Source organism: Alosa pseudoharengus, unplaced genomic scaffold (assembly GCF_046254945.1).
Source record: "Alosa pseudoharengus isolate Yale_2024_CS ecotype anadromous, Long Island Sound unplaced genomic scaffold, YU_APseudo_1.1 YU_APseudo_1.1_scf_19, whole genome shotgun sequence".
Taxonomy (NCBI): Eukaryota; Metazoa; Chordata; class Actinopteri; order Clupeiformes; family Clupeidae; genus Alosa; species Alosa pseudoharengus.
Genome location: NW_027468657.1, coordinates 14,862,427 through 14,876,749, shown reverse-complemented (window position 1 = coordinate 14,876,749; position 14,323 = coordinate 14,862,427). Strand labels below are relative to the sequence as shown.

General features: G+C 43.0%; 2 protein-coding genes across 2 annotated transcripts in view; both read right to left on the bottom strand.

The window, feature by feature from the left end:
• The window catches only part of stox2b (storkhead box 2b), a 52,816-nt gene extending 38,533 nt beyond the window's left edge, over positions 1 to 14,283 (bottom strand). Inside the window, exon 1 of the mRNA XM_076291787.1 lies at positions 12,830 to 14,283. Within this exon, the coding sequence (XP_076147902.1) occupies positions 12,830 to 13,157 (328 nt within the window). The 5' untranslated portion in view covers positions 13,158 to 14,283. The remainder of the gene's footprint in view (positions 1 to 12,829) is intronic.
• The window catches only part of LOC143132347 (organic cation/carnitine transporter 2-like), a 33,019-nt gene that overhangs the window by 1,415 nt on the left and 17,281 nt on the right, over positions 1 to 14,323 (bottom strand). The gene's annotated exons all lie outside the window — the stretch shown is intronic.

The following is a 14,323-nucleotide window of genomic DNA, read 5'->3' as shown; positions in this document are numbered from 1 at the left end:
AAATCGATTATGACAAACTATACACTATACGACAAACATTAGGAGAGACTACAGTGTATTACAGTGTACTACAATGTATTCATCAGCGGCACAGCACCGCTCCTGGAATTCAAGCGCCACTGCAAAAAAAGTTGCCTAATTAAAATAAAAAATAAAAAACACGTAAGTGAACTTCAGGAACAGCTGCCGTTCGTTCAGGTTTGAATAAATAATAGTAGGCTAACGTTGAAGGCGCAGTCATGGATTCCACAGGAGATCACGCTTGTTTGTGTTTATGTTTAAGTTTATTAGCGGACGCAATTTTGTGCAAAAAAACGTAGCCTACATTATGTTAACCAAGGAACCAAATTAAACACGCCAGCTCGCCCAAGTAGCCTATTCCCAGATAAATTCCACGCATTGTTTCAATTTTGTTTGTGATACAGGTAATGCTTTCAAGCCCTGTGTTGCTAACATACCTAGGCTGTGAAACTAAGGTCTAGCTAGCCTATTGGTGGGTTTAATTGAATTTCAGTAATAGGATACGCAACCATTTACATCTGGAGATAGTTTGTAATTCCTGTAGAGCTCACCAAAATTATAGAAATGATACAAGACACTTATCCCCTATAATCCAAGATAGAATTTCCTCGAGTTTTTGAGCATTTATTTTACCAAATGACATGGAAAACATAATTCATTTTATCCACATATTCTTATGCACCATGCACAACAACGCTACTAAGTTAGCTTAAAACCGTGAATCAAGCAAGCCTCTCGGGCCATCACAGCATTAAAGTGGCAGGCACTCAATTCGACTTGCATAGGACCAATACAGTGTAATGACATGAAAGAGACGTCTATATAGTTTATACAGTGCTGTGCCAAAGTTAAGACACCCATGCTGAAATTGACTAAAGGGAGGAATAAAAAACATGTTTTGTCTTTTGTCTTAATGCCTTAATTAAAAAAAAGAATGTGTACAGTGTACAGTTGTACAGTGGCTAATTACTAATAATGTAAATGAAAAAGGTAAAAGAAAAACATTAATAATCCTGTTCAAGTACTGCAATAATCATGCTTTGTAAATGCTTGTGTTTAGGGCTGGGACAACGCGTCGACGTAATCGATGACGTCGACGCAAAATATGCGCGTCGATTCGTCAAGCATAACGTGTGCTGCTTAATATTTAAAATTTTACACCTTCAGTGTTTTCCATACGTTGACTAATCTGTGGCTGGGCGCCACGAAATCAAAACCGGCCAGCACACAGTGATGTTCTATGTTGTACTATTTAAATTAAAGATAAGATAAAATAATTTCATTGAGCTGCACTTTTTACTCACGCAGCCTTTCCTCGCCCCGCCCGCTCTCTCTCTCGTAACGAGCCCGCTGCTCCTCCTCTGCATAATATGTGCATTTAACAAAATATTCACGATTGTTGAAGGATTGTTGTTGCCACATAGAAGCACTGCATAGAACACAGTGCCGCTGCTGGAAAAATTTCTAGGGGAAACACTGGACTACTTTGTGTTACCATTCTATTTGTCACCATGACATGTCTCCAACATACAGAATCCAACTAAGTCTTCAGAGCATTAAAACTACAAACTGGAGATGGAAAATAAAACTAATAGAATTATTGATATTGAATCGTCATCCTCGTAAAAACCTTCAAAGGCCTCCATGTTGTTCACCACCTACATAAAGTGGTGAACCTGTTAAAACCATCCAGCCATGAATGAACAGATGAAATGTTTGTCTCTCTTCTTTTCCCTCCCTCCCACCACCTTCTCTCTTTTGGTCCACGTTTCCTGATATTTTGATATCTCTACCGTTATTAAATTTCCCCCCTGCCGTACTTTTGCACGGGCACTGACATCAATCCCAGAGAGGAAACTTCATCATGATTTGAGACAGCAATATATTATTTTGCACAGAGGGTCTGAACTCGCATCTCCCATTCAAATTTAAGAGTCCCTTATTCGCAGTAACTCACTCCCAGACACGGGAGATGTGGGCATTTCGAGAGGTGAGGGCCTGTAGGGCGGAGACTAAGGTACCACGGTGGGTGCTGTACAAAGCCGAGTATGAAATAACAAACTCAATTTAGCACAGTCGCAGTCAGCCAGGATTTAAAATAACAGGGCTGGGGTTTTTATGGAAATGTGGCTTACACATGTGCAAGCGCTTAACCTCCAGGCCCCCCCACCGCCCCTCCCCCAAACGAAAATGAAAATTCATCCTCATTCATTTGTAGCGGTGACGCTGGCTCCCAGCAACAACACATATGCAAGGACTGATGTCCTAATTAGCTGTTCGACATGCTAAAAACCTTCAGAGGCGTTCCTGCGTCTCCTGCGGGAAAATGATGGAATTCAAATTCCTGAGTTGGCCCGGCGACGGATGCGGTCAAGATTCCGAAGATCTGGGCCAATCCCCCAGCAGCAACTTGGCACTGAGAAAGTTCCGGAAAGCAAAGTAATTGTGTGCTAATCAACTAAAACAACACATCACACTAAACAGTGACCTTTTATTGAAAGGGTATGTGGGTGAATTGATAGATAGATAGATAGATAGATAGATAGATAGATAGATACTTTATTGATCCCCAGGGGAAATTCAAGGTCTCAGTAGCATACAGACAACACACACACATTCTAACACTAACAGCAGAAAAAGTATTTAAAAGTATATAATATAAAAACACAACTAAGCAATAAGGACAGTAGAAGATAAAGAATATATACTAAGTTGGAATTGGAGTTGGAATGCGCCAGTCCAGTGTCCACAGATATGAAATATCTGATGGGCAAAAAGAGTCATAACGACACACTACTGGAACTATATTAAGAGAACATTACCATTAACACTGTCGTAAATCATCATCATCATCATCATCATAGGTGGGTGGGACCTAACTATGAGAGTATGGCTCTAATGGAAAACTGATGACTACTCCCCAAGTCTTAATATCAATCGAATGACACAACTAATTAGTTCCACTAGATTTAAGCCTTGTCAAATGGATCATATTATGGAAAAGGAGGGTCTGCTTCAGTGATACATGCTGGACAACTGCCAACAACAACGCAGTGCCTCGTGTGGGAGTGTTGTGAGAAAAAGGACACTGTTCATGCTAGCTGTGAAACTGTGTGAAGCGTGTCAACACACACTCCTCCGGCCTTCACCTTTAGATCAGTGATGCTCAGATAAGGAGATCGCTGGGCCGATACGGTTTTCTGATTAGTTAGGAAAACACACATTCCAAATTCCAGTGCTGATTGGTTGAAAGGTTACTGCCTCCATAAAGTATATGCTCAACTCCTTGTGATTCTAAATTACACAAGTTCAAACCACTGCAACAAAGAGACAAAGCCTTTACGCAACTAACATAACATGTATTCTTCCAACTTCAATAGCGGTGAACTGAAGAATTGGAAATGAATTGCACTCTGCTTATTTTGGGCGTGATCATAGCTGTAGCCTACATCAGTTGTTTTGTAAATGATCATCCAATGGCTCCATAGTGGTTATTTTTGGTTTCAATCAATACTGATCAATAGCCAATAAGTCCCAGCATGACCTGTGAAAGCCTGATGTGATGTGGAGTGGTGTTGAGTGCAAGAGCTTTGTTCTCCCAGAGGGAAAAAAATGAAGCCACAGCCAAGAAGAATTGTGTTTCAAAAAGCCAAATGATCACGGGTCCACTAGTTTAGGAAAATTATTTGTTTTTCCTGATGCCAAACATGGCGTCATAGACCAAGACCTTGGCCAGAGGCTGCAAAATGCCATTTCTATTTTTTTTTTTAGTATATTTTTTGGGCTTTTTTATGCCTTTATTGCGGATAGGACAGTGGAGAATGACAGGAAGCGAATGGGAGAGAGAGCCGGGGCGGGATCCGGAAAGGACCACGGGGTGGGAATCGAACCCGGGTCGCCGGCGTACGGTGCAGGTGCCCCAGCCAGTCGCGCCACGGCCAGAGGCTGCAAAATGCCATTTCTAAGTCGTCTGCGTTACTGCTGACTTTCTTGTCACTGCTTAGTGAGGTCTCATATCAGACATTGTGGGTGTTCAAAACCATTCTCTGTGCTGCAGTACGTCTGTATTGTTTAGCTGTTGTGACAATGTAATTGAAAACCACAACACATACTTTTGCAGCAAGTCAACCTCTTTTCAGTGTTTCTCTGAGCAGCCCCCTTTTGAAGGTTTGGGATGAGGCAGTAATGCAAATGTACACCAATTTGGGACCACCACAGAGGAATCAAACAATGGTGCAAGAGAAAGGGACAGCCAAGTGAAAGGGACAGAGACCAAACTGTTCTCCACCCACTTCATCCTGAATGTCACTTGGCGCTACAGCTTGACAGGGCTGCTGGGCAGAGCCATTCATAATTTCAGTCACACAGAACTGTCCAAACACGAGTGTATCTGCCAAAACTTCCTCCCTTCCTCTCTCTTAAATGAATGCTCTCTTGCCAACATGTCAAGAAAAGAAAAAGAAGAAGAGGAAGAAAATGGGGGGGGGGGGGGGGTCTGTTTTGAATAGTTTCCGGAAAACACTGTAGAGCTTCTTTGTGTTGGGGATTCAATGCGTCCTGGGGCACTGCTGGGAATGTTCCGACTTGCATGTCGACAAACTCTGTGACATTGCTTGACATTAGTCGATTAATCGTATTTTTGCCTTTGTGCTCCGGCATGGCCATTTAAATATTTAGTCAGTTACCCATCAAATAGGTGGTAGAGGTGCTGGTTCCCTCTAAAGGAAATGGGTCACTTCCTGTAGTTCTATGGATATCTACTGTTTTTTAGTAAACAAAAGAGATTAAGTTCCTATTGCATGGGAAGATTACACAATAATTCTTTCTGGGAAAGCGTTTTATGATTGGTCCGTGGCGTGGTGCGCTGTATGGGTCTTGAGCTGATAAAGAGAATTGTTGGTCAACGCTGGCTATTTGTTGCATTTGCCATGCATCGTCGTCAAAATTAATTTGAAAAGGATTGGATGGTACTTCTAACAGTGAAAGTGCTGACTCTACAGGTCTGTTTTTTATTATATATTGATTTTAAAAAAAGAAAATAGTTTTTGACAATAAAATGCCAACTTTGGAATACAGAACTAGACATGATCTATTTGTTGATCCATCTGTGACCTGAGCATATATTGGAGATGTTAAGCTACAGTTAAATGCAAGAAATCAGATCTGATCTGATTAGAAATAAGCTCAGTGGTTCACACAATATGTAGCTGAACTAAATCTGCACTGAATTAACTACATCCTGCAAATGTATCACTTAAGGAAAAATGAATGTTTATCTTCATTCTTGTTTTATGGGCGAATACACAGCTGATAGTGATTCTGGTGAAATAGAACATTCAGATAAGAATTTGTTGGCATAGTCATGCAATATCAATTCCATGAGGTAGTGCATGTTACGGCAACTTCCTTGGTTGTACAAACATCCCCTGATAAGTAAGATAATAAACATTCCATTCATTGTTGTGTATCCCTCCAATGATAAGTCAAAGTTTAATAAAACCAGATCAGCTCTGGGGTTTGCTTCATAAAACTGTAAACTCTAAGACCACTGCAGTGAAGCATACCATGATTCCTGATCTCACTCTGGCCTCTAGTGGGAGAAATGTGGACTCACACCTGGCATGGTCACAAATGCCCTTGTGATACAGAATCTCAATGTCACAATGACAGCGTGTCCCCACAGCTGAAAAAAGTCTAAAGACACACCAAGGGTATTGTTTTGGTTGGTTTCTGTGGTAACAGAGAGGGAGTTACAGTATTCACATTGTGTGGAGCCAGTGAAGGTGTTGGTTTTCATGCTCCTTCAATTCAACTACATTCCATCCAAACCAATATAGTTTGTATCAGTCAAATCCTACTGTTACCCAAACACACACACACACACACACACACACGACAGGAGACCATTGGGGTATACTACGAAGCACGTTAGACATATCTAGGCTATCTAGACATATCGAGGCTACACAAAGCCTTGACTCAGGGGTATAAGTTAAATTATACTACGATAGTTATGTGATATATTTGTCAAACTGGCTTTCAGCTCAGATCTGTGTGCGTTCTCGGTGTTGGGATGAGGTTGGCCAATCGTGAAACGTGGAGACGCACAAGACCGCCTATATTAAAAAGCAATTACTTCCGCATTTATGAGCGATAGTGTAATCTACACTACGGTCATTTTTAGTGTCTAGCCTATAACATCAAATAAATCGATTGTCATCAGATGTTGTACGGTATGCACGTCTATAGTAGCATATTTGTGACATCCAAAATGTTTGTGGAGGCGGAGCTTCACCTGTAATATATATGACCAGTGTTTCCCATACATTGACTTATTTGTGGCGGCCCAATATCAACATTGACCACCACACAATGATTTTTCAGGTTGTACTAAATTGTGCTTAAAGTCTTGTCTTGTCTTGTAAATTTGTCTTGTCTCCACCGTGGGATAGTGGGAAACGTAATTTCGATCTCTTTGTATGTCTTGACATGTGAAGAAATTGACAATAAAGCAGACTGACTTTGACTTTGACTTAAAGCTGGTTAGCATCATAACCATGCTGCGCTAATTTGTTAAAAACTGTTGCATTCAAGTTAATTCTGCAAACCTACCACCACAAATATAATTCAATAATTGATTGGTCAGTGGGCGGTAGTTTTACACGATTTGAGCTATAACATAACCTGCTCCCGACCAGGCTTGGTTGAGCATAAGACACCATGGTGATACAGCGATGCTAAAACAGAGCCACTTTCGTGTCACAGCATACCCTGGCTTTGAGCGCAACATACCTCGTTAACCCACTAATCAAGATTCGTAGTATAGCCCACATGTCTGAGTGGGGTGGGATCTGGGTAATCCAAAGGTGCAGTCATTACTTTGGTTTTGATAAAATTGCGTCCAGACTTACAAAACGACATATAGTATACCTGACTGATAGGCTAAGAGTTACTCCTTGAATCGGTGTCTGACACCTTGAGGTGGTTTTATGCACTTGGTGACAATTTATAGGAGGACTCGTACATGTCCTCAAATGCATAAATAAGGCCAACACTGAGAAGGAAGTGTATGGTAATATGTAATAGTAATAGTAATAGTGGGGAAGGTTTATTTATCATGAGTCATTTATCAGTTATATCATTGAGTCCACAAGCATTGTCTTTGTCTGACAATAATAACTGCTTATTTGATCTTTAAGGCATAGTAGCACAATGCATGTACATGCCACGAGTCCTCGTGATGCCCAACGTCAACAACGCCTGTCACAGCAAGTTCAATGCCAAAAAAAGGCTGTCCAGAAGCCCTGTACTTTTTTGAGATGTGGAAGGTGGGTGTGTGTGTGTCGGGGGGAGAGATGATCCCTCTTAAGTGGATTGGAGGGAACCTTATCGCCAATGAGATCACAATGAGCAGCTATGGAATCCCCCAGCTTAAGGGAAGGAGGGGGGCAGGAGAGGGGGGTGGAGGGGCAGGAGAGGGGGGTGGGGGGCGATCGATGACTGCACGTGAAGCGGATGAGTCAGACGGGATGAGACAAGATGAGGCGAGATGCTCGTTGGGCCGAGGCGACGCCCCATCTGTCCAGACTGAGTCAGATGACTCGTCCCTGGCAGCACGACGCGCAGAGAAAAGCCACTGTGTGCAAACAATGGCCAAGGCTTTGTGTCAGCCCGTGCCACGAAGAGGGTGACCATTTGTAAAGGCAGGCTGCAGGGATTGTCAGCCCACAAAGAAGTCATCACCGTAACTGCATTATGAGTTAGAGGGAAGCTACACCAGGCGCCAAACTGAAGCGCTCTGTTCGCGACGCGTAACATCCATTTTAGACGAATGGTCTATTTTTTTTTTTACGTACGCGCCACCATCACGTCTGGTGTAGCTACTTCCATTGATTATAATGGAAGCTAATTGTTGCAGCAGACACAACGTGAACGGAACGCTTCAGTTACGTGGCTGGTGTAGGTTAGCCCTTAGACTACTGTAACTGCAGTATGAGTAAAATCAATAGTCTATGCTTACAGTCTTGTTGTATTTAAGGTGAATGATTTTTTTGTGTGCAGAGAATGGATGAAAGAATGTCTTTAATGACCTCAATGTCAAAGTTATGAAATGTTAAGAAATGTTTAATCTCCTATGGTATGGGTTCTATCTCTAAATATATCAGGGATCTAAGTAACAAAGCTCACCAAATGTGTCAACTCTCTTGTGTCATGCTTACTCTGCAGACCAGTCTATAAAAACACTGTTCATGTTTGTTCAACTGTATTTCATAGCCAAGGGAGCTCCTGCATCATTGTATTGCAGCCATGCCACACAGCATACAAGAAAAGAATGCCTTTGTCTATTGGCACCATGAGGGAGCAAGAAAAAAACACCAACTTAATTGGCATCAAAAATCCTTGCTTCTCACACAACTTTAGGTTTATGATTTCTGTGTTAATGGCACTTCATGTGAACAGAGAGATGAAGTGAACAGAGAGACAGAGTTGAAGTCAGGAAACAACCTGCCCCTGTGATTTATGGGTAGGCAGGGCCACTCCTCTGACTTGTAGAGACAGAGGACAATGAACCACAGGATTGCTGGAGATGCTCACAGCACAGGAGACCACACATACGTGTCTCACCTAAGGGAAAGCGAGAGCCTGATGCAACTACCCCCCCCCCCCCCCACACACACACACACACACACACACACACTAATGCTCATGTTCAGAAGTTTACACACGTACACTATAAAACATAAACTCCCTCACCTTCACATACAGTAATACACATGCATGAATGCACACCCAGTCACACCCAGTCGGACTACTTCACATAACAATTACATGCACTCAGTCAAACCCACATGGCCACACTTTCCCTAGGCCATCATTTCTTCTGGATTTAATTTCAAGACATTGTCTAAGCTAGACGCAGCCTCTTACTTGCTGAGCTGTCTGTTAGTTTAAAACTGCTCTCCCCTTACTCTGGAAAACTATCAGCCCAGAGCATCCAGTTTCTCAAAGGCTTAAGGGGTTCAAACAGGTGTGGGGGCTCTGACATTGGTTCAGTGGATAGATAGAGAGAGGATGGGTAAAGGCGTTTTCATACCTATAGTTTGATTGTTTGCCCGACAGCAAGCAATATATTGTTACAGTGTTGTACAGTATATGGACTTAGGTCCGGTTCAGTTTCATGAATTGTTTCTAGACAGACCAAAATGTGTACTAACTGAGCAGACCGCTCTCTCAGGTCCCTTGATGTTTATCTTCCGGTCATAAGAGCAACTTTGGAGTTACACAATGGAGCGACAGCTTCGTGGGTTGATCTTGGCTCTGATCTTCTCAAATTACATTGCTTGCATTTGTCACTTTTGGCAAATTGTTTGAGTTTGAGTTTGAGAGCGAGTCACGACTGCGACATACTAGAAAATAATCTGATGTCTCACTAGTCACCATTACATAGCCTGACTCAATTCTATTCAGATACTGCACCGCTGGGATGTGATTATGGGGCGTATTTCAACTGATACAGGGGAGAAATGTCTCTGCACACAATTGGATAGACCTAACCAATCAGAGCACACAATTGGATAGAACCAATCAGAGCAACAAAATATTTGACCAATTAAATGCCTTAAATCACTGTTTTCTGTCACATATCCTGTACAACAGATATCCTGTAATATCCTGTACAACAGATGCGATAGAAAAATCTAAATGTCTAGCGTCTCGAGCAACAGCCATTTTGTTGTAAACGAAATCAACCCAAGCTTGCTCAGGTGATGTGAATGATACGCATCGTTGCTCATCTGTCCATCATCATATAAAGCCCGCCCTGACGATTTGATTGGTGTGCCCAGCTTTCATGCAGGCATAGAGGCTTCTCAGTTGTACCAAGTCCAGACCGAATTTCCCGACCTCAAATTTTGTGAGCAGGATTAAATGTAGGACGGCTATCATGGCTGCCAGGTTAGAATCACTGAAGACGCTTAGCACGTCAACGGACTATATGCCACGAAAGGCTCTTCAGCCAGCACATTTATTTCTAGTGGAGCATCAGCAACGGTATCTTCTGCTACATTCTGCTCCTTTTGTGTTCACACTAAACACTAAATGTCTTGTTTAAGCCGAACATGCATAAACCCTTCAGCATTTTGACATGCTCCTCCACATAGGTGTAACACCCAGCTGGGTCCCTGTAAACAGGCACGCTAAAACGATGCAGGTGATGGTCCATCGGAAGTGTTTGTGCTGGCTGAAAAGGAAGTGCTTTCAGGAAGTGCGTAGCATATAGGCGATTCAGGACCAGAACGCACACTATCCTCCTGAATAGAGATGTGCTCATCAGCCGAAAGAAACAAAATTAAATTGACCTAATTGTATCCACAATTCATTGATCTTAACTCCCATAATTCATTACAACTAAACAATAGGCTCATTCGAACTTCATGCAGCGCTTCTGATCTGACTTGATGTAATGCATGCTGGGTTGAACGCAATGCATACTGGTTAGAAACACTGTTCGACTTCATCCTGCCGGACAGAAACTTACCATGATGTCACCATGTCACATGACCTTAAAATCTTGCGGGAGCCTGTGCCTTCATTTAGTTTGTGTTGTTGCTCTACACAAACCGCACAAGCTAGAACCCGCCTTCATGATGTAATTTCAAACAAGGCTGCCGTCTTTTCTTGCTCCTCCTGGCCAACACAGGCAGTTCACGTTGTGGTATGAAGTCAGCTGCAGGCAGCCGCAGTTCATCTCGAATGCGCCTATTGTTGGACGTATTTGTTTCAGGTTGCTTTCTCACCAGTGGGACCGCACCAGTATTTGCTTCACCTCTTTTTGAAGGTCTCAGACCGATGAATTTGGTACGCACCTGAGTGTGTACATTCTGACCAACGCAAACAAACCGAAACAAGGGGTCAAACACAAGACTAATGTGGTCCACATGGATGATCTCTAAAGGAAAGGGGTCATCGTGACGTAGTCCTTCAACCATAACCCATGGCCGACATGAGCCCACTGAAAACTGCACTAATGACAAATAATACAGTGACACAGAAGCAATGTGATGGGTGAAGCCGTCTCCACTAGGGTTCCACACTCCCAAACCCAGGAACAGAAAGCAGAAGAGCCCAAGTCATAGCACTGTCAATGGGTCAGGGCAAGAGCCGCAACTACCAAAACTGAAACCAATTGAATGACTTTATAAAGGGAGGGCAAAGTTCCCCAGTGCTCCGCAGAGCAGATTACTTGCTCCTGACTAGATTCGAATGGAGATTAAAAGATCGTCATAAACTCATTACAGGGGGGCTCTCACCGAAACACTCTCCGGCTGGTAATTAAATGAAGAAAGGGAGGATTGTGTGGCCTTCAAAGCAAACACGCTGAGAATGTCATGCCTCAACAGCAGGGGCAAGCCCCCCAGCACCCCCCCCCCCCCCCAACACACACACACACACACACACACACATGCACAGACACACACACAACCTTATATTGAGGTCAGTTCCGTTCCACAAGATGAGGCAAACACAATGGTGGAAGACACAGGCAATTCCACCTCTCTGCCCATGGTTGCCGCTGAATCCCGGACCCTGCCGCAGCGGAAGGCAGCTCCCACAGGCAAAATACAGCACACGTACACACACAAAATAGCTCAAGAGAAGAGAGCATCTCATTTCCCTCCCTCTCTCTTTCACTCACATCTTCATATCCCTCACTCTCTCTTTCACTCACATCTTCATATCCCTCACTCTGTCCTCTCTCCTCCTCTCTTTCCCCTCCTCCCCACAGCGTACAAAGAGGCTCAGCAGCACCAGCTGACTGATCTCAAATGAACAAAATAAACACCGGCCTCATACAAACAGACAATACCGCTATTTTAAGGGACATGTCTGTAGGGACCAGGCCACAACGCTGTGTACAGTAGGAGAGAAAGTGTATGACTCATGGCGTCTTCTGCTCTGATTGGTGCACATAAAGAACGGAGCTATCATCCCACATAGCAGGTGACTCGGGCCCCCTCAGTCCTGCATCACTTAAGAGTCTCAACTTGGGGGTCGCAAGACTTTACACCCATTTTGCATTCCATTAGTAGGCTATTACAAACACACACAGCTATAAAGACAGTATTGTTGTTCCCAAACACCAACCTGATATACTAACAGCAGTGCCCTGGATGAAGCTGTGAATGGCAAAGTTTATTGGCTGTTCACAAGCAGATGTTGAGGAGAGAGGAGTTTTGTGAGTGTTGTGTTTTATTCTGATGAGGTGGTGTTGAAACCCCAATCATGAATGACAAAAAACTTTAGTGACATAGCAGAGCAAGCACACAATGTTTTACTTTCTGTTCCATTAGATCTGTCAGCCATCTTAAAGACACTGTCACCAAACATGAGGATAAATTGTTGTGTCAAAATGTTCAGTAGGCTACAGATAGGCTACAAGCTATAGGCTACTTCACAGAAAATTGTTGTGCAAATATTATTTTTGCCAATTAATCTTCAAGAAAATGTAGCCTAAAAAAATGAATGTTAATGACTGAGGTCTACTTTACAGAAAATCAAAATAATTAATTCCAGTAAAATAACCTACAAAATAAACACAGAGGTCTCCAAAAGAGAGACCAATAGTCAAATAAAGCAGTGTGTAATGTGGGGCAAATGCAAAGGCTAATTTGCATATTGAAATACGTGGCGGTATGCTACTGCAAAAGCTAAAATGAGAGGGAAATATGACGAATAAAAAATTCAAGCTACGTGAACACTGTACAGCAGCACCTAGCTGTCACAACAATCGTGTTGTTATAAGGCTTACCCAAGTACTTTATATCGAAGCCTTGCGGCGGTTTCAGAGTTCGCCTCATCCAGCCTTCTCTTAGAACCTCCAGGTGATCCTCTTTGCCTTGGATCAACAGCACGTGTTCGTCAATCCAGCCAAGGAAAAACGTCTCAGCTATGGCATCTGATACCATTTTATTCCAAAAATGTTGCATGTTCTCTGATTTGAAATCCGCGAATATCTCGTAACCTGTGTGATGATGCGGCGGGGCGTCGCTCTCGGTAACACCTGGCGAGTCATCCCCTCCTGTCCGCGCGAGCACAATGGCAAGAGAATGGGGCGCGATCTGTAAAAACGGCTCCATTCTCGTGTTTTGTTGGTAGTCTAGGGAAATATTCGGAGAAAGACAGCACCGTCGAGTCCTTGATCACAATCCTTTGTTCCGTAATGAAGACATGGTATCGGTGAGGATTAGCGTCGGAAACTAAGCTAATCATTTGACTTGACCATTGACTCAACAGTGCTATTCAATACATTTGACACGAACATCTTTCTATTATGCCTTCAACGACCAATGTAGTGGAAAATGTATTTCTTGACAGAGGTAAACAACTGCACTGAATTGAAAAGTCACCTTTCTGAGGTAAAACTCCCCCGCGTTATTCACCTATTGGGCACACCATCTCCGCGCATTGACAATGGCATCCTCGACAGACCCTGGGTGTCCACCGAGGCAAAACAGCCAATGTCTTCAAATGATCGAATCTTCGGTGGTCTTCAGTTTTGTTGAGGAAATGCCCCTCGAATGTCAGCACAAAGACAAAGAATTCCGTGACCTTGCTTTTAAAATGTGTCGCTCGAAGGTTAGCCTACCTGAGCGAAGTAAAGCATCGCTGCTTCGTTTCTCCGTCTCCGCTCCCTACGCTGCTGCTGCAATGGCCTCGTAACTGTCCCCTCCAGGTCGCCCCTCCTCGCTCTCGAGTGCTAGTGTGTGGTTTACATGTTTCCACAAAGCCCGCCTCCGTGTTTATCATAACACCACCTACAGGTAGGTAGCATTCACTACGACTACATCGGCAGGCTCAGCTCAGCAACAGGTTCAGCTGAACAGGCTACAATTGTTGTTTAGTAATGACACGTTGTTTGTTTTGTTTTAATGTAGTCACATAATTGCATTTCAGTGAGTCTGAAGAAGACGGCTATCAGTTTGTCAGAGCTGTCAATGTTACCAGCATTTTACGTATCAAAAAAGAGTCGTGTGTCCATGCGCGTCATGTCATGAATTATTTAAGAAATTCACAGAAGGCCTGGACAACAATTGCATTTAGATTCCAGAAAAATGATGAAAGAAAATGACTTGAACATAAACAGCACATGAAAAACAAAATGGTAAACATGGATACCATGTCTGTTTATAACGTGTTACCATACAAATCTAAAGCTGAAAAATCACCTGAAAAATAACCTCCAGCTCTTGAGGTGTCTGGTACAGTAGGCTATGCAAGAAAATAGTTTACAACACGCAATGTT